Source organism: Pituophis catenifer, unplaced genomic scaffold (assembly GCF_029215685.1).
Source record: "Pituophis catenifer annectens isolate HBS135680 unplaced genomic scaffold, rPitCat1.0.hap2 SCAF_18, whole genome shotgun sequence".
Lineage (NCBI taxonomy): Eukaryota > Metazoa > Chordata > Lepidosauria > Squamata > Colubridae > Pituophis > Pituophis catenifer.
In genome coordinates this window covers 9,134,331-9,162,276 of record NW_027256898.1, presented here as the reverse complement: position 1 = coordinate 9,162,276, position 27,946 = coordinate 9,134,331, and the positions used below count along the sequence as shown (strand labels likewise).

Sequence of the window (27,946 nt, the reverse complement as noted above, 5' to 3'; positions counted from 1 at the left end):
AAAGACAAAAGCTGCCGGCGGTTAGAGAAAGAAATAAAGTGGACCGAGCCATCTCCTTTTATTTCTCCTCTTCCCCCCGCCCCTGCCCCCCTCCCCCCGCGTCCAGATGGAGATGGACCGGTCCCTGCCGGCCGGCTCCGAGCCTGCGCGCTGTGTGCCCCGCGGCGCACGTGCGCGGGGGGCGTGTCCCTCGAGGGCGGGAGGGAGGCAGCGAAAGGGCGTGTCCAAACCCCGCCCCCTTCGCCGCCGCGTCTGGCCGTTGCCCGCGCGGGTGCGCCTCCATTCGCCGGCGGGCGCGCGAGTTCTGCGGAGGCTGCGCGCGCAGCCGGGCGGGCTGCTGAGGCGACGGCGGCGGTGGTTTCGTGAGGCGGCTTCTGAGGCGACGGCCGTGAAGATGATGCTGGGCGACCCGGCCTTGGAGGAGCCTCCTCCGGCGGCGGCTTCGGACCTGCGGAGCGAGCTGGGCTCGCACCTGCACCTGCTGAAGGGGCTGAACGTGCGCTTCCGCTGCTTCTTGGCCAAGGTGCACGAGCTGGAGCGCCGCAACCGCCTGCTGGAGAAGCAGCTGCAGGCCGCGCAGGTGGGCGAGCGCGAGCGCCGCCTCCGCTACCGACGCTTCCCAAGGCACCAGGCCGTCCAGACCGACCCGGAGCCTCCGCTCGGGCCTGCCTCCCTCGCCCCCGCCCCCTCCTCGGCTTCTTCATCCTCCTCATCCTCATCCTCGGCTGCTTCTTCTTCAGCCTCGCCTTACGGCCGCCTGCCCGGCACCATCTGGAGCTACACCCAGGTGCGCCGGACGGGCGGAGGCGGCCTTGAGACCCTGCAAGGGCCCGGCGTCTCTTGGGTCCACCCGGACGGCGTGGGCGTCCAGATCGACACCATCACGCCCGAGATCCGCGCCCTCTACAACGTCCTGGCCAAAGTCAAGCGAGAGAGGGACGACTACAAGGGCAGGTGAGGGTCGCCGCGTGGCCTCCTTTCCCTCCAGGCGGGTTTGAGGGGGGAGGGGGAGGGGAAGCTTGCCATCTATGGAACTGGGGTGGTGGTGGTGGTCTCTCTTCCCCCCCCCCCATAAGGGATCGCTGCTTGGCCTCCTTTTCCTTTGCTGGGGGTGGGGAGGAAGCTCACATAGTGATAGTCCCCCCCATAAGGGATCGCTGCTTGGCCTCCTTTTCCTTTGTTGAGGGAGGGAGGAAGGACGCATAGTGATAGTCCCCCCCATAAGGGATTGCTACTTGGCCTTCTTTTCCTTTGCTGGGTGGGAGGGGGAGGAAGCTCACGTAGTGATAGTTCCCCCCATAAGGGATCGCTGCTTGGCCTCCTTTTCCTGCGCTGGTAGGGGAGGAGGGGGAAGGACGAGAGCCCCTCCTCTCCTTCTAGGTGGTGGTGGTGGTCACCATTCGGGCTCCAATAGGTCGGAGATCGCTGCTAGGCCTCCTTTTCCTGCTCTGGATGGAGGGGGTGGGCGGGAGGGCCGAAGAGCCTCTCCTTTCCTGCCTGGCAAGAGATTTGCAGGTGTGCTAGGTAGCAAGACCTCAGGGTCAAAGGATCGCTGCTTGGTCTCCTTTCCTGCCCAGGAGGGGGAAAGAAGGGAGCCCCCTCTTTTCCTCCTGGGTGGTGGTGATCCCCCAGTCGGGGGTCTATAAGGTTAGAGATCGCTGCTTGGCCTCCTTTCCTACCTGTATTGAGGGGTGGGGGAAGAGCCTCTCTTTTCCTGCCTGGCAAAAGATGGGGGGAGGGAGTCCCCAATCTGGCATCCTGGGATGCGCTAGGTAGCAAGTTCTCGGGATCAAGGATCGCTGTTTGGCCTCTTTTTCTGGGTGGGAAGGAGGAAGGAAAGGGAGCCCCCCCTCCTTTCCTGGGGGGCAAGAGATGAGAGGGGAGTGTATCTGAATCAGACATCCCTGGCTGTAATAGGGAGATAGCCCCCAGAATCAGGGATCGCCGCTTGGCCTCCTTTTCTCTTGCTGGAGGTTAGGAAGGAAAGGAGCCGAGGAACCAGGGGCGAACATTGGGGAGGGGGTCCCGTGAGCCCTGCTAGATGCGAGAGAACCCTCCCTGCAAGGTCCTGAGAGTCCAAGGATATGGAATGAAGCAGGTAGGGCCTTGATGGATCTTTTTTTTGGGGGGGAGATGAGATGGCAGGACGGGGGGGGGGGGTGTTGCGGTTGCTGGGCAAAAGGCAGGGACAGGGCTGACCCCCCCCTCACCCCACCTCCAGAAAGCAGCAGTCCTTGGATTTTGGGACTTGGGTGGATGTCCCTGGAATGCTTGAGGGGCTTAAGGCTGGGAGCCTTGGCTTCTCTGCAGATACGTTAATGGGGAGTGGGTGAGGCCCGGCAGGAACATCTGTCTGCCTCTGCCCAGGCCCAGGCCCAGGAGGGGGGGAGGGAGTCTGGATGGAGGGGGGGAAGGGGCTTCTTGCTTCTCTGGAGGGGGGAGGGAAGGTTGAGGCTGGCCAGAAGCAGAAAATTAAGGGGGACTGAGGGGGAAGGAGAGGGGCTTCCAGGCAGAAAAAGGGCCTGCGGGGGCCCCTCCCTGTAGCACCAGGCCCAAAGCGGCTTGTTGGGGGGACGACAACACACACTGGAGTGGACTCAAAACAGCTAGGGAGGAGGAAGAGGAGTCCTGACCCCTTTTCCGGTTTAAGGAGGTGAGAACCCCTTGCAGCCCCCACAAAAGAGAGGCTGGGAAGAGAGAAGGAAGGAGATGGAGGGGGCTGAAAGAGAGGGTTTTTTGTGGGAGCCCCAGAGGCACTGCAGTGAGAATTGGAGGAGCTGGGGAAACAGGGCCCAGTAAATGAGAGAGAAAATAACGGGGAGTCCCCCTTCCTGCAGGCCTGGGATGAGGGGAGAAGAACCCGCTTCCCAAAACCGACCCTGCTGAGTTTGCAGCTGCAACGGACCGGATGATAAAGCCAAGCATTCCAGAGACATCTGGTTTCCCGCTTGGGCCATTCGGCTGCCGAGCGCCTCTCTTCATTTCTCTTAGTCAGTCCTGCTTTTTGGCCTCTGAGCTCAGTGGTGCAGTATTTGGACGGGCAGCACTGCAGGGGGAAGGTGGCATCCATGCCAGGGGCAGGCCGCTCTCCTTGCCCATCCTTTTGCACGGGGGGAAGAGCACGGCTGCACCCCTTTTCGCTCTCTGGTGCACGCATGTGCAAACCCAACATTTTGCCTGTAGGAAGACCACCCCCTACCTCTCTCTCTCTCCTTGCCTGGCATTCTCACTCACTGACGTTGGGAGTCAGCCTTTGTTGAAAGTAAGGCTTCCGCCGGCTGCCTAAGGAGGAGGGGAACATTTCCTAAACACCCCCCCTCCCCACCCCAGCCTTTGAAATCTGGCCATGTTTCCTATCCTGCTTTGTGTCAGGCCGGAATGTGTAATTCTCTTCTTAAAAACAAAAAAAGGGATTCTATAAATATAACGTCTGGAGTGGGAGGCTTCCATGACTTCTCGGCTGCCCTTTCTCACACATCCAGAGAACTGCTTGTTTTCCTCTTACTCACTCGGTTCCTCGCTTTTCTTATTCAGCATGTTGTCATTGTGTGGGTTAAGATCCAGGGCCTGGGCTGCACCAAACATGGAGGGAGGGATGTTGTGGGGGGGGGGGGGGTTTATATGTATCTGTAGCCAAAGCTGAGCTTGCTCTTCTCATTCAGGTGAAGCAAACCTTGGGCCTACAGGGACAGCTTCTATGATTGCCGAATGATATCCTGGGACCCCCAGGGCTACCGGCTCTTCCTCCCTCTGCCAGAGCCAAGCCTGATCTCTGAGGGATCTTTTCCTCCCTTCTCCAGATTCGCTTTCTTAGTCTGGACCACCCAGATTTCTGTTCGACCATAACCACATAGTGATACTGGTTGATCTTTTTCCAGCCTAATTTTTTAATCTGGAGTACATTAGGCTGCATTCGTTGAGACTCAGAATAAGTGCTGGGTGAACCCCCATCCCTGTCTCCTTAGGCATCTTTGGTGTAGCCCTGCAGGGTCCTGAACCCACTCCTCATTTTAATGCCTCTTTAGTGCCCAAGGCATTCCTGAGCCTGGGAGGAGGGGGTGCTCCAGACAAAAGACCAATCTCCCACCATCTGTTACTTCTTGTGTAAGGTCACTGCCCCAGTGGCAACTCCTGGCATCTTTCTTGTGTCAGCAGCAAGGACCAGCTTAATGTCAGGGGGCTATATGATGGCTACCCTGAGCCTTTGACCACAAGGCCTCCTCCTCCTCCTCCTCTCATCATTTCTGGAGGATGAAATTATTGAAACCCAAAACTCTTAAGTGGTCATCTCCAGTCAAGAATTTCATTCAACCACCTGTTCTGTTTTTCTACACTCTTGTTTCATAGAAATTAACTCTTGATCAGATTTCTCTTTTCTGTGACCGCTTTTGATCCACAGGGCGAGGATAGTAACTGTGGGTGTGGGTGTTTTGATCTTCCCATCTTGGGGTGCTGGATAAATCTCATAATAAATGTGCAGAGTGCAATTTGTTTTAGGTAGTTCTAGTCTCTTGTTAGTCTCAACCTCCTATAAGGCTTCCAGTTTCTCATTGTTGAGGGAGTTTCTTGCTTTTTAAAGTTCTTTCTAAAAGCCAGTGTGGCACCGTCTTTCGGCAGCCAGGGAGTGAATGTGTTGTGATTCCCAAATTCTCTTAATTGGTTGAGTGTTTATCAAGCAGCCGGGCGTTCCTTGCCACGGTGTTGAGGAACTAACTTGTTAATAATCACTGAGCTGGAAATAATTGCTTTTCCCCAGGTTGTGCTTTGATTTTTGGCAGATTAATAAAGTCCAGTTGAAGCAGGGCCTGTTCCAAATTTGGTGCAGCTGGAGAGAAGGAAAGGCTATTCACTGCTGAAGGGAAAGCATGACAAAACTAACAAGCCCCTTGTTTTTCCTCGATAAAGATCTTAATAAAAATGTCCTTAAAAGCCATCTCTGAAGAATGTCTGAATCCACTTTTAAGCTAAAATATCAGTGTAACGAGATTCAAATGTTACACCAGCAGAGACCAATAAAAATAAATCATTTTCGATACGGGAAGAAATTTCAGCAAAAGTTAGAATTTCCTGACCTGCATCCGGAGGAGGTACGAGCTGGTTTTTCTTTGGGGTGTCTGCATTGCATTTATAATGCAATCTGGCACGTATTAGGCAGTATGTATATGTAAGGATTAAATACTGGTTGTAACCCCCACAGATTTGACTTATCTGGCCTTGTAAAATGAAAGCAGTATGAAAACATTTTTGAAAAATAATACTGCTGGCTAGAAAACTTGTTTGATGTTGCTTATACTGAACTAAACTGAATCGGCTCTTCGTCCATGTTTGAAAATACAGAAGTATCATTTGGACCAGTATTGTCCAAAGACTATAAATTATCCATTTCTGACCTCAAGGCAAGAATGTAGTGGATTTTTTCTGAAAGAACTAAAAAGGGCAAGTTATAGAAATCCGCCTGGCTGTTTTTCTTGTCTTATTCCCATTCTGCATGAGAGAAGTTTCATCACAAGCTTTATCAAAGTCATGAAAAGGGACTTGCCCCAATAGAATGGAGCCTAAATTGCCAAAAACCACTTCCGGTGATGAATCAGTTCCCGATTACGCCTTGATTCAGCTCCAGGGGTGTTCTGATCTTTGAGAAGAATAAAAGTCTTCATTTGATTGAATGAATGAATGCTCCAGGGATAGTCCTCGACTAATTCCTACTTTTTTTTAAAACTTCCGTGCACTTCTTATTTTTCTGCTAAGGCTGTCGGCTAATCCTACAGTTTTTGCACCAGGGAGCAGATTTCTCCCGCACGGCCTTCAATATCGGGGCTGATCCGTTTAAAAAGAACGAAGCTTAGTTCCTTCCTTCTGATGAAGGGGAGCTACTGCTCAGGCTGCTTTCCCATAAAACGTGTGAGTCAGAAAAGCTGCTCCCAGGCTGATCCTGGCTGGCTTCGGCCTCCTCCCATAAGATGCCATCTTCTTGGGCTTATCTCCAGGGAGGACAACTATTGCTAAGGAGGGGAAAGGTGATTGCAGATAAGCTCTGAGGTGTTCGCCAAGGATGTGGGAAAGATTGCACAGGTTAGCCCGGTAGATAAGACCGAAGCCCTGCCGTAAAGCTCACAAAAGCAGCACTCCAAGGCAGTGGATTTGGCAGGGCAGGCTGAGCTCCGGCCCCTCAACCTACGCATGGCCTGCTGGCTTTCCAGCAGGTGCCCAGTTGGGAGCAAGTTTGGTTCCTTCGTCCTGCCTGTTGAGCATTTCTTGGGTGGGGACAGAAATAAGCGAAACCCTCTCTTAAGGCCCCGACCTTCAAAGGTCGTAATTCCCAGGTAACCGGGCTCTTGGCTGTGTCGCTTGAAAATTTGGGGGAGATTAACAGGTTAACAGAGTTGGAAGGGACCTTATAGGTCATCTAGTCCAACCCCCTGCCTAAGCAGGAGACCCTACACCATTTCTGACAAATGGCAGTCCAATCTTTTATTGAAAGTCTGATTAGGATGATTAAGATGATTAGGCTGGGGAAGCCTAAGTTACGGCAGGCTTCCTCGCCCAAAGAGAAAGTTTGTTTGATGAAGGAAGGCAGGGAGCAGAATACAGGTAGTCCTCGACTTACGACCGCAATTGAGCCCGAAATTGATGTTGTTCAGTGAGTTTTGCCCCATTTGTTAGGCGAATCACTGCAGGGGTTAAATTAGTAACAAGGTTATTAAGCGAATCTGGCTTCTCTTACCTATTGACTTTGCCCATCAGAAGGCCGCAATATGGGATCATATGATCCCGGGACGCCGCAACCGTCATAAATGCGAGTCAGTTGTCAAACATCCAAGTCACCTGACCATGGGTCATAAGTGTGAAAAACGGTCCTAAATCACTTTTTTTTCCCGTGCTGTTGTAACGTCGAACGGTCACTAAGTGAACTGTTATAAGTCGAGGACTACCTGTAACAAAATCAGAGAGTTGGAAGGGACCTCGGGAGGTCTTCTAGTCCAACCCCCTGCTCAGGCAGGAGATGCTGTATCGTTTCATACGAATGGTTGTCCAGTCTCTTCTTGAAAACCTCCAGTGATGAGGCACCCACAACTTCTGGAGGGAAGCCATTGTCCCATTGACTTGGAAGGGAATTAACTAATCAATTCATTGGAAGTCCCGTTCCCAGGAGGAATGCACGGAGTCTGTACATGCGTGACATGTATGTTTTGGCCATGATCCTCGAAGGGAGCTCTTGTTTTGTTTTGTTTTGTTTTGAAGGGATAGGCAGCCAAGCAGTCTTGCTCAGATTGTGTCAGTAGATTACAGGGCAAACAAAAGCTGGAGAGAAGATATTTATGGCTTTTGATGGTGCGTAATCATAGGCTGAAGTGGTCGGAGACTGCGGTTCAAGCGCTGGACCGTCTGTGGCTCAAGGAAGCCAGGAGCTGATGCAGCACTTGGCCGCTGCCCTTCCTTGGGGTTTCAGAGGGACCCGCCAGCATTCCTGTGTTGTTATTAAAACTTCCAGCAGTCGATTTAGTCCTAACTGGCATTCGGGAGCGAGAAGAAGGTTTCCCCCTGCCTGCCTCGTCCTCATCGTGGGGAGTGGGCCAGGGAAGGAGGATGGTGGCCCAAGTGGTTCAATGGGCCTCTTCGAAACTTTTAATTGAGATTTGTGGGGCAGAGTTTTCGTGAATGGGAAGGCCACGTTTTGGGCTGCAGCCTCACAGCCAGACTACAACCTTCACCCCCCCCCAAAAAAAAAATCTTTCCCAGGTGACCACAATTGTTCCTCCTGCATCGCTCCCTTGACTGAACATGGCAGTTTTGGATTCTAAGCGAGGGCTGGTAACTGGCGAACGTCTGTCTCGGATCTTTTTGTCACAATGCCATCTTGATTATTTTTTTTCCTAGTTAAAACGCATGGGAATCGCCTCTCTGCCCCCACTCCTGGAGAGAGAGGGGTAGAAGGGAGGGAAATTAATTTTGGTCCAGCGAGCCTCTTCCAACAGTCTCTTGGCCCTTCATCTCCACCAATGAAGATGGGGCAGCTGAGAGAAAGGGGTTCAAGGATGGTGCCTGGCTTGTTCGTCAAGAGATTCTCGTTGCCATATCGTGCGAAGCTCAGTCAGTGGCGGCTTGTCCTGCGTGCCCATGTCTCAAAAGAGTCGTTGGCATTCACGTGGCAAACTTGAGCCCATCCATAGCGGCTCAGATCCTACCCCTTGAGCCAGCTCCTGCCCAACCCAGAAGGCAAGTGAAAAACTTCTCAGCTGGGTTAATGTCTTAGAAAATCTGAGTGCTGGTCAGCTCTGGCATTCAGATCCTCTTTACAGGTTAACAGAGTTGGAAGGGACCGTGTAGGTCATCTAGTCCAACCCCCCGCCCAAGCAGGAGACCCTACACCCGTGATGGCGAACCTATGGCACGGGTGCCACAGGTGGCACATGGAGCCATATCTGTGAGCACGCAAGCGTTGCCCTACTCAGCTCCAGCGCACATATGCGTGCCGGCCAGCTAATTTTTGGGCCTTCTGGGCCCACCTGAAGTCGGGAAATGGGCTGTTTCCAGCCTCCAGAGAGCCTCCCAGATGGGGGACGGAAGGCTGTTTTTGCCCTCCCCAGGCTCCAAGAAAGCTTCTGGAGCCTGGGGAGGGTGGAAAACGGGCCTACCGGGCCCACCGTGCCATCGCGTGCTAAAAGGGGGGGTAGTGTGGGGAGGTCACGCACACATGTGCGGGGGGTATTGAATTATGGGTATGGGCACACACATGCGCGACCCCCCTACATGATCCCCCCTTTTGGCACGCGACAGCAAAAAGGTTAGCCATTACTGCCCTACACCATTCCTGAGAGATGGTAGTCCGGTCTCTTCTTGAAAGCTTCCAGGGATGAAGTTCCCACAACTTCTGAAAGCAACTTCTGTTCCGTGGGTTGGTTGATTGTTCTCACTGTCAGAAAATTTCTCCTTATTTCCAGGTTGCTTCTCTCCTTGATCCGTTTCCATCCATTATTCCTTGTCTGGCCTTCCGGCAGGGTGACCGGTTCCCTCCTGTCCAACTTCTCTTGCCCTTAGGAGAGGCCAAGCACGTACAGCCACGCTCTGCCCAGGATCGCTTTAGCATTCGTTGCAGCATCGCCACTTTCCCTTAAAAACTGAAACCAGGTTGAGCTTCAGAAGTCTGACTTATTAGACCAGCAAAACTGGTTAGGGTGCGATGTTCAGCCAGCCACCCTTTAGCCATCTTTCTCTCGAAGGAGGAGGCAGGTGTTCCTGTCTTGAGTTAGCAAGACACCATTTCACGTGGCAGGTGGCTTTGGTGGCAGGAGGGTTTTATTCTCTCCTGGCCGGTGGGAAGAGGATGCGGGGATACAGCTCAGCCTGGCATCTTGTGGGCGAATGTTACCCCGAAGTCAAGGCAACGAAGACTGCCAGCTTTGTTTCCACCTATTGAACCTTTGCATGTCATTAGGGAGCATCCCACCTCCGGGTGTTTTTCCAGCCTTTAAATCAGGCTCAAGGTTGACTCAGCCTTCCATCCTTTCTAAGGTCGGTAAAATGAGGACCCAGTTTGTGGGGGCAATAAGCTGACTTTGTATAAAATATACAAAAGTATGAAGGCTATTGCTTAGCGCATTGTAAGCCGCCCTGAGTCTCCGGAGAAGGGCGGCGTATAAATTAAAGCAAAAAAAAAAAAAATGCTCCTCGGGGTTCAGCAGAAGCGACTAAACAGCCCCGTGCTTGCTTGGCAGATGGAACGCCAGCCACATGAGCATTGGGGTTCTTCTGTGAGTCGTTCACATGTTTGCAATTTTATGCCAGGTGTGTCATTGTGTGTGAGAAGAGGACTGGTGCTGGAGGCGGCCTGGGGGTAGGACAAATAGGGGAGGGGGAGACCTGTGGGGCTACTGCCCTGCTTGCGAGAGGACATCCAAGGCATGGAAACTGACCCACTTGCTCCTGTGGGGAAGCAACGGAGTGCCAGGGGCTTTTCTGCCACAAAATTGTGCTGTTAAGTTTAGCTCCGGTCTGAATTTTGCAGGGATGCCCATTCCGCTTAGAGTTATGCATCAAGTTGAGAAACCAGCATTGACGCCTAGATTGTTGCGAACTCTTGATCTCGGTTTACCTGACCGAACGCCCGGATGGCAGCACTGAGAGGCCTGCCCTGTGCCCCTCCTTTTTTCCCCCTTTCCTCCTTAAAATCCCCACATGGCAGGCTGCCCAGCCTCTCCACAGCCTGCTTTCTTTCAGCGTGCTGAAATCTCGCTTAAAATTCAGCCGAGTATTAATGTAATGCAGCTAGTCTGACAGGTAGCTTACAATGTGGCGAGATAGATATTGCTTAGGCAAGAAGAAGAAGAAGAAGAAGAAAAAAAACGCTCTCTGAAACATGAGTTCTGTATTTAATTATCTTGCACCCCGGAGCTCTTTTCAGCAAGCTAATCCTCTGCTCTTCAGATTGCCAGAATAATTACCGCTTTCAAAAGGAAGCCCGAAAAACTCTCGTTTTTTACCTCCAGTTATAATAACGACAGCGCTAGAGAAAGCAAAGAATGGCTTTTTTGCCACAGATGTTTCATAAGCTTTGCTGCTAATTGTTTTTCCAGGAGGACTCAGATCATACGAAAGCGGTTAACATTCCCTTCGCTGGGGGATATTTGGGGAGTTTAAAAAAAAAAAAAAAAAAAACAACGACAGCTACACAATTAGGCTGCGAAAGGGAGAGCTCATCAGCAAAGGCTGAAACTGGTTCTGGGCAGGCTGGTTCTGCCTATCGCTCCGGATCTGAGTTTGCCAAAGGGGCAACTGAGGAAATATGGCACAGCAGCTGCTATGAGAATGACACTCTTAATCCTTTCTCCTAGAAATAGGTGTAAAAGGGTTGCGGGGTTAAGGGGGGAAGCTGGGTCGTAGTGTGTCTTGTGGGTCATTGCTGCTCCTGGGAATCTGGAGGGTCTCCCATCCATTGAGCAGGTCCAACCTCAGCCAGGGGTCCTTGAGGTCTTGCCAACTGGCGGCATGCAAAATCTATTCTTCCCTGCAAAAAGTGTACTTCTCATCTTTTCGTTTGTATTTTAGCTGCTGGTTGGGTTTTGTGAACCACTTTGGGAAGAGCATAACAAAGGAATGCACTTTAAAAAAAAAAAAAAAAAAAGGACTAAGAAATAAAACAGCCCATCTTGTTATTGGCACTTTAAACTGCCCAAACACGTTGTTGGGTGCTGGAAGATTTTCTTGATGTACAATTTAAGAAAGTAAACAGGGAGTTCCCCGGACGAAGACCTCCTTGAAATTGGATGTAATGAATCTTCCAGCGCTTTTTCCTCAGTCCTTTCTTGGGGAATCCATCTGGAGCCGATTTATGCTTGCTAGCTCTCCAATTGTGGCATTTACGCCAGGAGCAACTCTGTGTGGCCGGATGTGGCTTTGAATCCTTCCATGAGGCAGGCATCATGCTTGGAGAGCAGTGGGTGGCTTCCGAATCCTGCTGAATCTGGAGCTCCGCGCTCTGTCGAAGGCTGGTGGGGGGCTTCTTCCACCAGAGGACCCCCTCACTTTTATGAAGCTCAGCCACCTTTCTTGCCCTTTGGCCAAGCTTAGAGGCCGCGTCATTTCGGCCGGGCCTTTCCTTGTGCCTCTTAGACAGGCCTGGTGCTGGGCCGTTCCCCACGGGGGGGGAGGGGGCCCTGGAAGATCCAGATTCCAAGCAGATCCCCCATCAAATGAACGGGGTCCCAGAGACACGGGAGAAACTGCCTCAAGTGGACGGTTGGCACCACGTCTGGGACATGCCAGGCGATCCAAAACCGGTTTGCAACCCTTGCGTTTTATTTCAAGGCGGCTTCTCCGCCTTGAGGAAGGAGATCTTTGCCACAGATGTAGGAGCGAAGGCTGCCAGCATCTTTCTCCGCTGTCAGCAAAATCTCTCTCTCTCTCTCTTTCTTTCTCTCTCTCCAGTCCTGTCCCAGCGCTCACATTAAAGGCCGTCCGTCCGTGGGGCGAGCAGCCAAAGCCACGGCCCGCACATTCCTCTTGGGTTCCTTTGAGCTAAGCGCGGAGGTGTGAGTTGCCATTAAGTCTGGGCCCGAGACAGAGTCCACCCCGCCTGCCAGGCTCAATGCTCCCCCCCCCCAGCAAGCTGCTGGTTTCTGACCTGCACATTCCACAGCCGTGAGATCCTCCGGTAACTTCCACCTTTCCCCCTTTGGTGGCAGTTTGGGCAGAATAGATCAGCAGCTCACCAAAACAGAATGGAAAGCACACACACACACACACCAGCCTGGTAATGCCACGGCACCGGCAGACTAAAAAGAAACTGCCCTCCGGGGGCTTAGACTGATTTCACTACCCAAAGAAGCCGTGACTTCACTCCCGAAAGCTGCAGGAACACAAGATGTAAGGAGTGCCCACCTTCCAGAAATGAAGAGGCGGCCTTGGCTGGAATCGAGCCCCCCCTTCCCCCCCCCCATTTGCTCCCTGGGGAGGATTGGGAAAGACACCATCCAGAAGCCCTGTTTGGGCATGGGGGGGCCTTGGACGATTTCTCTGGCCAAGCTCCGGACTGCTTTGCCCGGGGAGGCGTTGGCGCGCACGAGCCAGGATTTAATAGATCGGCTGTTCCCATTAAGATTAAAGCATTTTGCACGGAGCTCTTCAGGAACCATTTAATTTTCTCTTTTAATCAGAGCCCTGAGCTCGGGGGGGGGGTGTAGGGGAGGGAACGGGGACTAAAGTGCCTGGCCTGGTCTGTAAGCTCAGCTGGAAGAAGAGGCGGAATGGCAGCAGAGCTGTGAGGAAAGAGGCAGCTCTTCCACCGGCTAGCAACGCAACATACACACGGGTACGCAAGGACACAGACGCGCCCACAGCCGAACCCGCAGCGCCACAGTTTCCCTGGGAACGGCGTGAAAGTGCGGCCGGTGGGTTTTCTCAAGGTGCAGCGTTTCGGCAAGCCTGTCCTTCATCCAACCAGCCGTATTCTCCGCTCCAGCAGAGCAGGGAGAAGGAGGACTGGCTCATACCGCCCACGGGCCTTGTGTTGTTGAAGGAGAGTGTCCTGGTGCTGTGGGAACATGGATCTAGGACTGTAGGATGGTTATTTGTTTACGTTTCTCTCTCTTCTCCTCCTCCTCTCCAAACTCAGAGGTGGATTGCGAGACTTGCCCAGCCTTGTGCCCGTTTGATTGGCATAGATGCAGTAGAGCAACATGCTTTCACCTCTTCAACAAGTTAGAGTCTGTGTCTCTCTCTCTCTCTTTCTCTCTCCCTCTCTCCTCTCTTTCTCTTTCTCTCCTCTCTCCCTCTCTCTTTATCTCTCCCCCCCCTCTCTCTCTCTCTTTCTTTCTCCCTCCCTCTCTCTTTCTCTCTCTTTCTCTCCCTCCCTCTTTCTCCCTCTCTCCCTCCCTCTCTCTTTCTCTCCCTCTCTCTCTCTCTCCCTCCCTCTCTCTTTCTCTCTCTCTCCCTCCCTCTCTCTTTCTCTCTCTCTTTCTCTCTCTCCCTCCCTCTCTCTCTCTCCCTCTCTCTCTTTCTCTCCCTCCCTCTTTCTCTCTCCCTCTCTCCCTCCCTCTCTCTTTCTCTCTCTTTCTCTCTCTCCCTCCCTCTCTCTTTCTCTCTCCCTCTCTCCCTCACTCTCTCTTTCTCTCTCTCCCTCCCTCTCTCTTTCTCTCTCCCTCTCTCTCTCCCTCTCTCCCTCCCTCTCTCTTTCTCTCTCTTTCTCTCTCTCCCTCCCTCCCTCTCTCTTTCTCTCTCTCTCTTTCTCTCTCTCCCTCCCTCTCTCTTTCTCTCTCTCTCTCGTGTTGTGAAGATGTGTCAGGTGCCCCCATCGATTTGTGGAAACATCATGTCACCTTGAGGTCTCTTCTCTTCCGGCCGCCCTCAAAAGGCTTCAAGGATGTAAAACAAAGTTTCCCCAACCGTCCTGGCTTTGCGGACCTGGCAGGAGTAGGGGGAGAGGGGGTATGGTTCCACACAAGTGGCAGGCAAGCGCGCATGCGGCTCCATTTGCACACGCGGCGGGCACACTTGTGCCCGTGCTTGCCCACTACTCATATGAGTGGGGATACACATGCATGCTCGCCCGCCACTTCTGTGGTCCGGTGCCAAACGGCTGAAGGGAACCCCTGGTCTAAAGTCATGGGGGGGGGGTTTGGGGATGGAAAAACACAGGATGTTTTGTTTAAATCCTTGTCATCCTCTGCAGCGCTCTGGTGGCACTCAGGATCCAGCTGTTATCCTTATCCCAGTTATTTCCTTTTTTTTTATTATTGAAAAGTTTTATACGAAATACAAACATTTTCTCCCCCCCACCCTTCCCCCCTCAACCCCTCCCTCCTCCCCACCCCCCCCTCCCTAGACTTCCCAGAACAAGCACAGGGTATAGCATTCACAAACATAGAGCTAAAATATGCTAACAAATTATTGCATTCATATTCCCCCTAAGTCTTTAACTCCTTATAACTCAAAAAACTATAAACATGAACTACTTAAGAATATTTCATTCATAAGCTATATGAATCTTCTTGTTCGGGTGCTTTTTTTGCATATAGTCAATCCATCTTCTCCATTCTGATATATATCTTTAATTTGAATGGTCTTTAAGGTATGATGAAATTTTGGCCATCTCTGCCAAATGCACAACTTTTAATGTCCATTCCTCAATGGTGGGTGGATCTTCCTTCTTCCAGTACTGTGCCCCCAGTAACCTGGCAGCCGTTATTAAGTTCAAAACCAACTTAGTCTCTACTGCTATCCCAGTTATTTCCTGAAGCTCCTGGCCGGCACCCACCTGATTTGTGTGGTGGGTTTGCCCCCATTCGGTATCATTTTGCTGGCTGTGGGGAAGGGGGGGTGTCTCTCTCTAAGCTTGATTTTTTCCAAGCCGTTCCTGTACTCTGCAACTGAATAACAAGCGCTGGGCTCATTGATCGGTGTGCTATTTTGAGCACCATTTTGATTTTGCAATAACAAATTGTAATTATTTTAGGTATTTAAAGCGGCTTCATTTTTTTTTTTTTACAGACATGACATTTGCTGCCTTTCAAAAGGCAGCTTTCCCAGGGTGGGGGTTCAACGGACTATAATCCCCCTTTCCCCATACTCTGAATGTTCCCTAAACTCCAGGGGTGCCGGATAAAGGAATGGCTGTGCTAGGGGGTGGCGAGCAATGGGATGGGGCTGCCACGAGGAATTGGAAGGAAGCCGACGCTGTGTTCGAGCACGTGGGGCAGGCCGTGGTTGCAAAACTCCTGGGTTGCTCAGGCAGGCCTTGGGCAAGCAAAGAAGCGGAGGCCCATTGCCGCATACGCAGAGAAGCGGTGGCAGCCCCGCGTGTCTCCGGTCTGTGACTGACGCGAGGGCCACCGCCCTGTTGCACCCGGGGCTCCGGGTTCCCTCTCCTGTCATCTCAGCTGGTGGGGCTGGTGACAGAAGAGGGCTGGGGCTTCCCTCCGAAGCGATGAGCAAAGCTGGGTGGGACGCCGCATAGGCCTTCCTGACGATGCTCCCGCCCCCAATGCTTCCTCTTTCCTGTTTCTCATCCTCTAGAGTTTGAACTCACTAGCCTCCCCGGGGGGGAGGGGCTCCTGTTGGGAGGGGGCTGTCCGTGACAGCCAGGGGTCCCCGCTGAGCAAATAGCCTGCCACCTTTGGCAGGGGTGTTGGATCCAGGAAGGAGAGTTTGCCAAGGGAGGGGTGGCAGCTACCTTGGTGGCCCGGTGCTGTTGCCAAACAGCCCCTCCCTCCTCTGCCCAGGGGCATTCTCCTCTCCCCCACTTTCCCAAATAGCACTCCCCAGTCCAGCCTTTCTCTGGGAGAGCCTCTACCAGTGTGGGGTTTCTTCCCCGTTTAGAAAAAAGATGGGGTGTTGGCACCCAGGTGACTTCTGGGGATTCACAATGCCTGTTGCCAGCTTTGGGGGTGGGGGAGGGGGGAAGGAATCCTCCCCTCCACCCTCAGTTGAGATGGCCTAATTTGGGGGCTCTCTTTGAAAAGTCCTTTTGTGGGCCGGAAAGGACACATTGCAAAGCCTGACTGGCAAATTCCTCCCCTGTCTCATTCATGAAATATTTTTGGCTCCGCTTGGATTGTCTTCACCCGGCCATACAGAGGCAGCTTCTGGGCGCTGGAAGGAGCCCGAGGAGGCTGCGCTGATGGGATCTCTCTGGCCCAGCCCAGCGATTCCCAGGAACTGGGAAAGGCGGCATGGGAACCATCTGGGCTCTTTCTTCCGCGGCTTCCCCGGGGGCAGAGAAAGAAGGCGTGGGTCACACCGGGGTTCAAACGTTTTGGAGGGAGGCCGTTTCGTCTGAGAGAAGCCCGGTAGCCCCGTGACTCAGCCCTTAATGGCTTCCTTGCAGACTGTTTACTCTTCTGGGACGGCTTTGGCTCTGGCCTCGCACATCCGGCCTGGCTGCTGCTGGGCTGGGGAATGTGTGTGTGTGTGTGTGTGGTGGTGGGGAGTTACATCTGAGCCAAGACTAGCCGGAACCGCCATCTGCCACGCAAGGGAGCGAACGGTTGGGGCTGCCTTGCTCAGCCTGGAAGGGGAAGGTGAACCTCTCTCACCACCACCACCCCTCCGCCTGCAAAGGAAATTATATATATATATATATCTCATTCACCTGGCTAGAAAGAATATGCACATAAAAGCCTATGAAAAAAGAAAAAAGATACATTATGCCTTTTACAGGGAGGATAATTGGGAAGTGGGTGTGGCCCACTGATGACGCCTTAAGAGGTAGAAATAGCTATCTGGGTCTCCCAGGAAGCAACACAGAGTTGCAGTTTGTCAGCAGAAAAAGGGCCCAAGAACTTGTGAATGAGATTTCACAGAACCTAGGGCTGAAGAACAACTAAGTTTACATAGGTAAAACCTGGCTAGAAAGAATATGCATATATATATCTCATGAGCCGGCCCCAAGGAGAAGCTAATGGATCTGCGGCCGGCGGTTTCTTGGCTTGGGCAAAAGGAGATGTCTGGGGTGGAGTGGGGGTGTGGGCTGCTGCTGCTGGGTCAGCATCTCTTGAGCATCTTGAGAGCCGCGACGGGCGGGATTGCTGCCAAGCCCAGCCCCTCTTATGGGATCGCTGGAATGCGCTGCAGCCGAGGAGCACTTAGAGAACGGAGGAGCTGGGAGCCCCGGTGTTCCTCCCCCCCCCCTTGTCTTTATATCGGCTCCAAGGCTTTGGGATGGTGGAGAAGGAGAAGCTCAGGAGGGCTACCCTTTGCGAAAGCACATTGGGGAAATTCACGCCCGTGTGGGGATTCATTGTCGAGGGAGAAGCAGTCAAAGTTAAGAGATCCGTTTCCTTTTTTTCCCCCCTCCTTTTAATAACCTGATGGGGAGCCCTGATTTCCCATTAGCAAAATGCAGCCTTTGGCTCTTGTTCAAAGCCAGCCGTGCTCCATCGGAAAGATATAAATAAGACAGCCTGTCCATTTCTGTTTTCAAAGGTAAAAACGCTTAATAAAAATTATTTTTTTTTAAAAAAAAGACAGCTCTTCCATCGATACCTGTGAAGGTGGATGGTAAAACGCCCCCCCCCCCCACTCCCTTTAGGCCTCTCTTCCTTGCAGGCATCCTTAAGCGAGGGGAACTGGGATGATTGCGGCTTCTTCCCTCCGACAGCCAGTGAGTTAACTGGGGTTGCTGGACCCATAATGGCTAAACCTTGTGAGGTTTACCAAGCATCCTTGCCAGTGGTGAAATCCAAATTTTTTTACTACCAGTTTTCTGGCCATGGCTTGGTGGGTGTGGCAGGGGAAGGATACTGTTAAATCTCCATTTCCCCCCCGACTCCTGGGGGAAGGATACTGCAAAATCTCCATTCCCACCGCACTCGGGGGTCAGCCAGAGGTGGTATTTGCCGGTTCTCCAAACTACTCAAAATTTCCGCTACCGGTTCTCCAGAACCTGCTGGATTTCACCCCTGATCCTTGCCAACTAGCTCCTTCTTGGGATGCGGCTCGAAGGACCGACAGCTGGGGAGGCTGGACTTGGGCAGTGACTGGGGTCCATTCCGTCCCTGAGCCGCTTCCTCCTGACCGAAGAGAAGGAAAAGACTGGAAAAGTCATCACGGCTGCGCATCCGGCCACATAACACGCCGAGTCACTGGACTTGGAAGTCTCACATCGCTCGGGCTAAAAACAAATTGCAAGGCCAGTAGTTTAGTCGGCCTATAAACAGCCGGTGGTGAAGAGCAAAGCTAGAAATACTTTTTTTTCCTGGACCACATTCTGCTCAAGCGAAGCAGATGCTTTATTAAGGATAGGAGAAAATGTAAAAATGGACCCGGCCAGCTTGTTTTGCAAAATGGCACTCGGGGCAGTGCGTGTGTGTGTGTGTGTGTGTGTGTGTGTGTGTGTGTGTGTGTGTGTGTGGGTACCACCAGCACATTCAGAGCCGTCTGGGAAGGATTTTTGGGGTGTGCAAAACAACACAGGCGCCGCTATCGTCCGTCCTTTTCTCCTTGGGATGGAGCTGGATTCCAAATGCAGCTGAACTTGTCGAGGCTTCGAGACAACCCTTCAGCAGAGACTTGGCTGAGGAAATCTACAGCGGCAGGGCTTCCTGGAGGGATCTCGGCCAGCCAGCGACAGTTTTTAGGCAGGGTTTAAAACCATGAAGGGGGTTGAAATAATCCCCCTGACATGTCTTGGGGTTGGCATGGTTTGATGGAACGAAAGTGGTAGTTGACGGACTGTGTAGCCTGAGGGTGTCAAACTCGATTTCATTGAGGGCCGCATCAGGGTTGTGTTTGACTTTGGGGGGCCAGGATGGGCATGGCCAGCTTGGCGTCGGGGGCTCCTGTGGTGGCCCGAGTGCTCTGCCAGCGAAAATGGGCTCCTGAACTCTGTTTTCAGCTATGACGGCGTCCTGTAATCCTCTGCCAGTGAAAATGGAGCTCGGGAGAGCCTTAGGCGGCCGTCCCGAGCTCCATTTTTGCTGGTAGAAGCACCACGGGCCAGTCCTTTGCTGTTTCCAGGGTGGTCCCGTGGTCCAGATCTAAGCACCCCACGGGCCAGATCCGGCCCCCAGGCGTTGAATTTCACACCCCTGGTCCCGCCAATTTGGCATTTTGGTTTTAATTCGAAGGCGAAACACGAACTCTGCTGAGAATCCCTGTCCACGACGGAAAATCGGTTCCTTTGCATCTGAAATCCAATTTCAGAATTGGGGATCAAGCTCCCCACCCCCAACCCCCCAAAAAGATGGGTTTGAGTTTTGAGTGAGAGAAAGAAGGACACTGAACCAGAAAAACGTAAATGACCGTTGATGTATTTGGGTATTTGTGAGCGCCAAAAAACCTCCTCCGTTCAAGCCCCACTGTAGGCCACGTCTCCTCATCTTGCTCATCGCTTCTCTTTCAGATGGCAAGAGGAAGTGGCCAAGCGGATGCGGTTGGAATCGATGGTGGAGACGCTGCAAGAGGTACAGCTTCCTCCCCTCCCCTCCGCCGTCAAGGCATTGACGGGTAACACATTGGTTTAGCTGATCGCCAAGACTGGTACACCCCCCCCCCCCAGGATGTTTGCATGAGCCAATCTCTGGCGCTGAAGCATGTTCCCTCTGTGAGTAAGGAAATCAACAGAGCCCCCTGAATAGTGAACCCTGTGGGTCTGCTAGGCCTCGGCTGGGGCATCAGGGAGCAAATCAGCTGCAGCCATCGTAGACCAGCCTTCCTGGCCCTGACCAGGACCTGGCAGCCATTCCTCTTCTTCAGAGGTCTCCAAACTTGGCAACTTTTAAAGACTTGTGGACTTCAACTCCCAGAATTCCTGAGCCAGGCATGCTGGGAGGAGTTGAAATCCACAAGTCTTAAAAGTTGCCAAGTTTGGAGACCCCTTGCTCTTCTGGATGGCTCTTCCGCACTGAAAGCAGAGCAGCCCCAGGCCGCCTCCTGGAGCAGGCAGAGGGCTGGGTGGAAAAACGGGGGGGCATTGCTGCCCTAGTCTCGGCCTTGTCTCTCCTAAGGAATCCCCAGAGGGAGTAGGAAAAACGGGGGCTGACCCATTGCAGATTGAAAGCAGGTCTGTTGCCAGCAACGATGGGCAGGAAGGTGGGCTGGCCCTCCTGAATATAAAGGAGAAATCCATGGGGCTTGGCACACCCCAAAATTGGTGACCAAGTGGGGAATGGGTGGAGAGAAACTTGCACACTCTGCCTCGAGTAAGCCTGTGGGGGTTCAGTGGGGCCAAGATTAGTCTTCAGTGTAACCGTGTGGGTCTCTCATTCCTGCGTTTGCATCTTCCATGCGGGGGGTGTCTCTCCTTCCTCCCTTTAGGAGGCGCAAGAAGCCGAAGCTCTCCAGGAGGAGCTAAATGAGAAGATCGAGAGGCTCAAAGCCGAACTGGTGGTCTTCAAGGGTCTGATGAGCGACGTAAGTACCCCAAGCGGCCGTGTCGGTTGAAGCCAAGCGGCCATTTTCGCGCCGCCACCACCGAAGGACAGAAAGAGACAAGTTGGCTGAGGGCTGCTTGTAGTTAGACCACCCGCCTGGTATGACCCAATGCATCGCACCAGCCCGCTCGCCCTCCTCGTCCTGCTTCCCCTCCGATTGGTGTCGATGCATTAACTTGCTGCTCCCCCCCTCCCACAGCACCTCGATGTCTCAAGAACGCCCCTCCCCAGCGGCTGGCCAGGCAGTGCTGGGCCCGAGGGGTGGCCTCTGATAGAGCCCCCCCCCCCCTCCGCATGGCTTTCGGAGGACAAGGAGTGTCCCTCACAAGGCTGATGTGCTCCCCGCCCCTGCACTCAGTTGACTGCCTGCTTCTCATGCTGCCCCTTGCAGGGATGACTCGGGGGGGGGGAGATTACAGATATGACGTTCCCCTTTCTCGTGTGTTCCAAGGGGTTCCAAGCGTGTTGGAGTTTTCTTTTGGGCATGTTGTGTATAGTTCCCTTTCGCTTTAGGGGGAACCATGTTTGAGGGATGCGGTGGCTCAGTGGCTAAGACGCTGAGCTTGTGGATCGAAAGGTCAGCAGTTGAGCGGTTCGAATCCCTAGTGCTGCGTAACGGGGTGAGCTCCCGTTCCTTGTCCCAGCTTCTGCCAACCTAGCAGTTCGAAAGCACGTAAAAAAAATGCAAGTAGAAAAATAGGGACCACCTTTGGTGGGAAGGGAACAGTGTTCCGTGCGCCTTTGGCATTGAGTCATGCCGGCCACATGACCACGGAGGCGTCTTCGGACAGCGCTGGCTCTTCGGCTTTGAAACGGAGATGAGCACCGCCCCCTAGAGTCAGGAATGACTAGCACATATGAGAACTCAGGCTTAGAAAACTACTTTGGATGGTTTCAAGCATTGGTTTCTATTTTTGAAACAACCCCCCCCCCCCCCCCGGTTGCTTAGTTTGTCTTCCGGCGTTGTTTTTGAAAACCAGATACCCAATAGGCGAGATATCGAAGGTGTGACCCTTACTTGCCCGAAGCAGAATGGCAGATTTCTTTTTGTGTGCTGCACACAGATTTGGGTCTCGCTGAATCTGCCTCTCCCCACCTTCCTTTGTTGGCTTTGATTCCAAGACTCTTTGCTCTCGGAGAGTAAGGAGAAGGGCCGTATCGGTGACAGGTTTGCTAACATTGTCCATGGAGATACTCAATCCTCCAGGCCATAGTTGTCCCAAACTTTTCTTGGTTGTTTTTTCGTCCTTGAAAATGTTTCGCTTCTCATCCAAGACCCTTCCTCCGTTCTGATTTTGAACTGAGAGTCAGAACTGAAGACTCTCAGTTCTCCCAGTTCCTTGGGTGAGGAGTGAAATGTTTTCAAGGGGGGAAAAAAAACAGTTGCCTTTTGGGTTGAGATAGCTACCGTGTTTCCCCGAAAATAAGACTCTGTCTTATATTTTTTTTGAACCCTGAAATAAGCGCTTGGCTTTATTGCCGTGCGCTCAAAAGCCCAATTGGGCTTATTATCAGGGGGTGCCTTATTTGGGGGGAAACAGGGTAGGTAAAGGGGGAGGTGGTCTTCTTTCCCAGCAGATTGGCACGTTTCCTCGGTGGACTTTTGTGTGTCGGATAGTCCCTGTATCCCACAGAGAGGTCTCTCTCCCCCCCTCCCCGGGAAAGTTCCCAGCAGCTTCCTGAGGTGCTCCCGTTCGAGGGGAACATTTGTTACGCATTCCGTGATGCTCCTTCCCTAAGCGGGACATTTGTGGTGCTCGGGGAAAGAGGCCGGCCTGATCTGCGGAGGGCCATCCTTCCGAGTGTCTTTAACTCTTCCGAAGGTTTGTAATTCCCCCCCCCTCCCTGCTGTCCTTCCCGCAGCCCATGACCGACCTGGACACAAAGATCCAAGAGAAAGCCATGAAAGTGGACATGGACATCTGCCGGCGTATTGATATCACAGCCAAGCTGTGCGATGTAGCACAGCAGCGCAACTCGGAAGACGTTTCCAAGATATTCCAGGTGATCCAGCTGGAGAAGATGGCTGTGTTGGTTAGGGAGAGGAGGAGAAGAGAAGAGAAGCAGGAGTGGAGCCGGGGAGGCAACGGATAAACCTCCCTGGAACCCACTCTCCTCCCCTCCTTCCCTCCTGAGGGGTCAGAAGACCCTCCCAAGATGCCAAGGAGGAGTCATGTAGCTGTCAGGAGGCCCCACTTGGAGGGACCCAACCGTTTTTCTAGGTCTCTGGCTAGTGGACGTGAGATTAAGCCAGCCAAGCACTTGGCTGCCTTCAGGGAAAGCCTGCGAGCCGGGAGTGGCTGCCCCAAGCCACTCGTTTGCTCCAAGGCTGAGTCTCACCACCACCACCCCCGATGGCCCCTGACTTCTAGGCCCTCAGAGGCAGTCCCAAAATGGCACTCAGGCCCCCTCGCTTGGTCTTTTGACGGTCGTGAATGAATCTCCTTTTCATTCTCTGGTGTCTGGCACTAACCGCCGATGTGTGTGTGTGTGTGTATTTCCAGTCTCTTTTCCTCTGACTTCCATTCTGCGTACCCCCTTTTCCTGGCCTGATTTAGCGCTGCCGGTTGATGGACACAACTGTAGGGTGGGCTTCTACCCCGAGGCTGAGAAGACCCTTCCTGCCAGATCCTCTCGCTCTGCAGCTTCCTGCTCTGAGCACCTCCAGCTGCTTCAGCGTCCATCTACTCCCCCACCCCCCTTTGGGCCTGCGCATGGCTGGCCGAGTTGCCGAGGCTGCCCGTGGCTTGCTTCTGCTGCGCGCCTCCTCCTCCTCTTCCTCCTTCCACCCCTCTGATTTCCTTGTGGCCTGTGACTTTTTAACACCTCTCTGTGTGGCTTGTGCGCCCCAGTCCCAGGGAGAGCCGGGGAGTTTTCTTCCCTTGCAGAGAGCCCTCATCGTGTCTTCCCTGCGCCTCTCGCGGTGCAGCAGCTCAGCCTGGCCTCGTAGTGACGGCCCTTCTCTCCGATTAAGGTGGCCTCCAAGAAGAAGGAGCGCCGGTTCACGTCGGAAGAAGACGTGGCCGAGCCGGACACGGACAACGCCCGCTTCTCGGAGGAGGACGTCAGCTGCTCTCTGAACATCACCGACGAAATGAAGAGGATGTTCAATCAGTTGTGAGTACCTGAGCCCACCTGGGCTCTGCCCAGGTTCTTCCGTTAAGGCTTTGCTTTCAGGGTGTGGTCCCCAGAAGCAGCCGTCTCCCCCCAACGGTGGTATTCACTTACCTAAGCTACCGGTTTGCAAATGTGACCGCGTGGGCCTTCTGCACATGGGCAGAGCATTAAAAAACTGGATAAATGGGACATAATGACGTCCGGGCGGAGCCTCCCGTAGCCGTCTCAACCGGTTTGCCTGAACCGGATAAAACCAGCCGAATACCACCACTGTCTCCGGCCCGATAAACTTGGGGCTGTGCAATTTTCAGGAAGCCTGGTCCCAAAACCCCAGGCTGGCTCTGACCCAGGAGAGGCCCTCTTGTCACAGCAGCCAGGAAGTGAGCTCCCCTCCTGTTCTTCTTCTTCTTCCCTAAGTAAAAGAGTGCTGAGTTTTCAAGGCCAGCTTAGCTTGCAAGGGGTGGGGGGAGGGGGTGCTTTGATTTTTCTGTAAGTGGGAGGACTTAAAAAGCTTTGAGTACCCCAACCCAGTTGGGAAATCTCACCCGGCCATGACCCGACACTCTTTGTCCTAAGGTTAGGGCTGACCTCAACTTCCTGCCTTCTGGCTGCTGGGAAGGCAGTGAGCTCAGAAGGCAGATATCTCTCCCAGAGAAAGCGAGGAGGGGCAGTGCAGCCCTCTTCAGCATGGGAAGGAGGGAGGGAGGGAGGGAGGGAGGGAGGGAGGGAGGGAGGGAGGAAGGGGAACGTAGGAAAAGGAAAGCAGAAGCAAGATTAAGGGGAAGGAAGGGAGGAAAAGATTGAAAGAAGAAGAAGAAAGATTGAGGGGAAGGAAGGAAGTGGAAAGTAGGAAAAGGAAGAAAGAAGGAAGATTGAGGAGAAGGAAGGAAGGGGAAAGTAGGAAAAGGAAGGCAGAAGCAAGATTAAGGGGAAGGAAGGGAGGAAAAGGGAGGGAGGAAGGAAAAGATTGAAAGAAGAAGAAGGAAGATTGAGGGAAAGGAAGGAAGGGGAAAGTAGGAAAAGGAAGAAAGAAGGAAGATTGAGGGGAAGGAAGGAAGGGGAAAGTAGGAAAAGGAAGAAAAAAGGAAGATTGAGGGGAAGGAAGGGAGGAAAAGGGAGGGAGGAAGGAAAAGATTGAAAGAAGAAGAAGGAAGATTGAGGGAAAGAAAGGAAGGAAAGGAAGGAAAGTAGGAAAAGGAAGAAAGAAGGAAGATTGAGGGGAAGGAAGGAAGGGGAAAGTAGGAAAAGGAAGAAAGAAGGAAGATTGAGGGGAAGGAAGGGAGGAAAAGGGAGGGAGGAAGGAAAAGATTGAAAGAAGAAGGAAGATTGAGGGGAAGAAAGGAAGGGGAAAGTAGGAAAAGGAAGAAAGAAGGAAGATTGAGGGGAAGGAAGGAAGGGGAAAGTAGGAAAAGGAAGGAAGGAAAGAAGGAAAGAAAGAAAAAGACTAAAGTAGCAAACCCTCTTCCTTTGGGCTGTCAGTGGGGGGCGGGCAGGATGCCCTTTGATTCGGGCACGGCAGCTAGAGCCGAGAAGGCAGGACTGTTGGTTAGCACAGAGCGCCCCCTGGAGGGCTACATTCTTGAAGCAGGGCCAGCCTGTTGAGCGACGGAAGGAAAGACAGGTGGGAGGGAGGGAGAGAGAGAGGGAGGCCGGAAAGAGCTTGGACCCAGAAGTCCGTCTCCGCTAGTGCTAGCAAGGCCCGGTAAACCGAGTTGTAACCTAGAGACGCATCTCCAAGCAGGCGGGAGAACTTTGATTTTGATGACGACTGCGACAGCTTGACTTGGGAGGAAAACGAAGACACCCTCCTCCTGTGGGAAGACTTTACCAACTGCAACCCGACCGTGGAGCTCCAAGGAGAGGTGAGTGGTGCCCCAGCTCACCTGTCCCCCCTCCTGCCCCCCCCCCCTCCTTCTGGCTCCCTGCATCTGCCATCCAAGCACTGGACTCGACCGAACTGCTTTTATTCAGGGCCCACTTTCCATTGAAGAACTGCTGTTTAATCAGGTCACAAAAACGGAAGCCATATGCTCCGTGCCATAATTGGGTAGACCAGGTTGCCCTGATTAAAAAAAAAAAACCCCACTTAATCTTTCCCACAAAGGCAGGCGAGCCCGTGGCTTAGAGGTTAATTGTTGTTGTTAGTTGCGAAGTTGTGTCCGACCCATCGCGACCCCATGGACAATGTTCCTCCAGGCCTTCCTATCCTCTGCCATCCTCTGAAGTCCATTTAAGCTCACGCCGACTGCTTCAGTGACTCCATCCAGCCACCTCGTTCTCTGCCGTCCCCTTCTTCTTTTGCCCTCCATCGTTCCCAGGGAGTCCTTCCTTCTCCTTAGGTGGCCAAAGGATTTGAGTTTCCTCTTCAGGATCTGGCCTTTCAAAGAGCAGTCAGGGTTGATCTCCTCTAGGACTGACCGGCTGGATCGCCTTGCAGTCCAAGGGACTCGCAGGAGTCTTCTCTAGCACCAGAGTTCAGAGGCCTCCATTCTGTGGCCCTCAACCTTCCTTATGGTCCAGCTTTCACAGCCAGACATTACAACTGAGGTTAATACATCTACCTAATATGCAAGTAGCCCGGGTTCGAATCCCAGAAGGGTATAGCTAGCTGATGAGAGCTAAATAGATCTATACTAGTCTCCCTTTTATTTCGTTTATGTTGGTAAAACATAAATTTAACACAAATTGGGTCACATGTGTAAATATGAACCTCACTTCTCCCAACAGACCCGATGCCTGTTTTAATTTGAGCTCTGCTTCCTTACCTAACTGTTAGGTCAAAGCCAAGCCAAACTCACAGTGGCTCAGCAACTTTTCAGGTTTAAGCTTATGGCTTAATTGGGCATTTCGAGAGGCCGGCTAAGAAAGAGTCCCATTTGCTAGACCTGAAGGCAGCAATGTTGAGAGGGATAGAAATAGAAATAGAAATAGAAATAGAAATAGAAATAGAAATAGAAATAGAAATAGAAATAGAAAAATAATAGAATAGAATAGAATAGAATAGAATAGAATAGAATAGAATAGAATAGAATAGAATAGAATAGAATAGAATAGAGAGATGGAATGGAATAGAATAGAATAGAATAGAATAGAATAGAATAGAATAGAATAGAATAGAATAGAATAGAATAGAATAGAATAGAATTCTTTATTGGCCAAGTGTGATTGGACACAGAAGGAATTTGTCTTGGTGCATACGCTCTCAGTGTACATAAAAGAAAAGATACGTTCATCAAGAGTCATAAGGTACAACACTTAATGATAGTTATAGGGAAACAGTCAATATAAACCATAAGGATACCAGCGACAAGGTTACAGTCATACAGTCATAAGTGGGAGGAGATGGGTGATGGGAACAATGACAATATTAATAGTAGTGCAGACTTAGTAACTAGTTCGACTAGTAACTAGTTAGGGCCAGGTTTGGTGCCTGTCCCTCCTGAGAAGGGCCGGTGTCTGCCTTCCGAAAGGGTTTCGTGCAGACTTCGGAGCCCAAGAAAGCAGCAGAGGGGAGAGGATGGCGAAGCCTGCCCAGAAGCCCCTTCGGAGACCTGGGCAGCTGGAGACCCCTCCGGTGAGTGGGCCTCGCTCACCTGCCTCTCGCCTAAGGCTGCCCCCTTGGTGTGTCTTTCAGCAAGAGGAGAACCTGGGGAACTTGATCCATGAGACAGAATCTTTCTTCAAAACCCGAGACAAAGAATATCAAGAAACGATAGGACAGATCGAGGTAAAGATAAAACGGTGGCACTTGGCCCAGCCGGGGGGTGGGTGACGGGGAAGGAAGGCAGCAGCTCTCCACCCACCCCGAGCCTTCTCTGCTGTAGGGTGGGAATGGGACCAAGGAGCATCCCTCAAAACAATATGTGGTATCAACACTCCTTAGAGACACAGGGCTGCTCCTTGTCCACAGCCCAAGTCCACTAGGGTTGCCGGGGTTGCCCAAGGACTGTTGTGCAAAGGCCCTTACGGAGGGGCAGGGGGCCCAGGACTTAACCCCCTTTCCTTCTGTCCCCTCCCCTCTCCACAGCTGGAACTGGCCACTGCCAAAAGCGACATGAACCGCCACCTTCACGAGTACATGGAGATGTGCAGCATGAAACGGGGCCTGGACGTCCAGATGGAGACCTGCCGGCGGCTAATCAAAGGCTCCGCGGAAAGGTGGGGCAGGAAGAGGCGGGCACTGCCCTGCTTTCACCAAGAAACACCTCCCCCTCCGGCGGGTATGGGAGGCAGCAGGAAGAGGCTGGTCTCAAGTGTCCTGCACCAGTTTTTTTGGGGGGGAACAGACCGAGTTAAGGTTCAGATCTGATTCTGCCTTTTGTCTTCCTCCCTCCAGAAATTCCCCGTCGCCCAGCTCGCTCGCCAGCAGCGACTCGGGAAACACGGACGAGATTCAAGACGACTTTGACAGAGAAGCAGATGTGGAGCCCATGGTCAGCTGATGAACACCCGGAGCGTGGGGC

The 27,946-nt window shown here is 52.7% G+C and overlaps 1 protein-coding gene across 1 annotated transcript; it reads left to right on the top strand.

Moving 5' to 3' along the window:
- The first annotated feature begins 394 nt into the window (after positions 1-394).
- IFFO2 (intermediate filament family orphan 2) lies at positions 395-27,946 on the top strand. Its single transcript, XM_070956008.1, has 9 exons — positions 395-954; positions 19,337-19,397; positions 20,251-20,346; positions 22,230-22,370; positions 23,341-23,483; positions 25,222-25,345; positions 27,118-27,210; positions 27,511-27,641; positions 27,820-27,946. Exons 1-9 carry the CDS (start codon positions 395-397, stop codon positions 27,923-27,925), a joined length of 1,455 nt encoding a protein of 484 aa, XP_070812109.1. The 3' UTR covers positions 27,926-27,946.

Excerpts from the sequence above, each read along its gene's own strand:
- IFFO2 (XM_070956008.1), top strand. The coding sequence starts at position 395 with ATGATGCTGGGCGACCCGGCCTTGGAGGAGCCTCCTCCGGCGGCGGCT. Across the intron at positions 955-19,336 it reads AGGGACGACTACAAGGGCAG|ATGGCAAGAGGAAGTGGCCA; the intron begins GTGAGGGTCGCC and ends CTTCTCTTTCAG. Across the intron at positions 25,346-27,117 it reads CCGTGGAGCTCCAAGGAGAG|CAAGAGGAGAACCTGGGGAA; the intron begins GTGAGTGGTGCC and ends TGTGTCTTTCAG.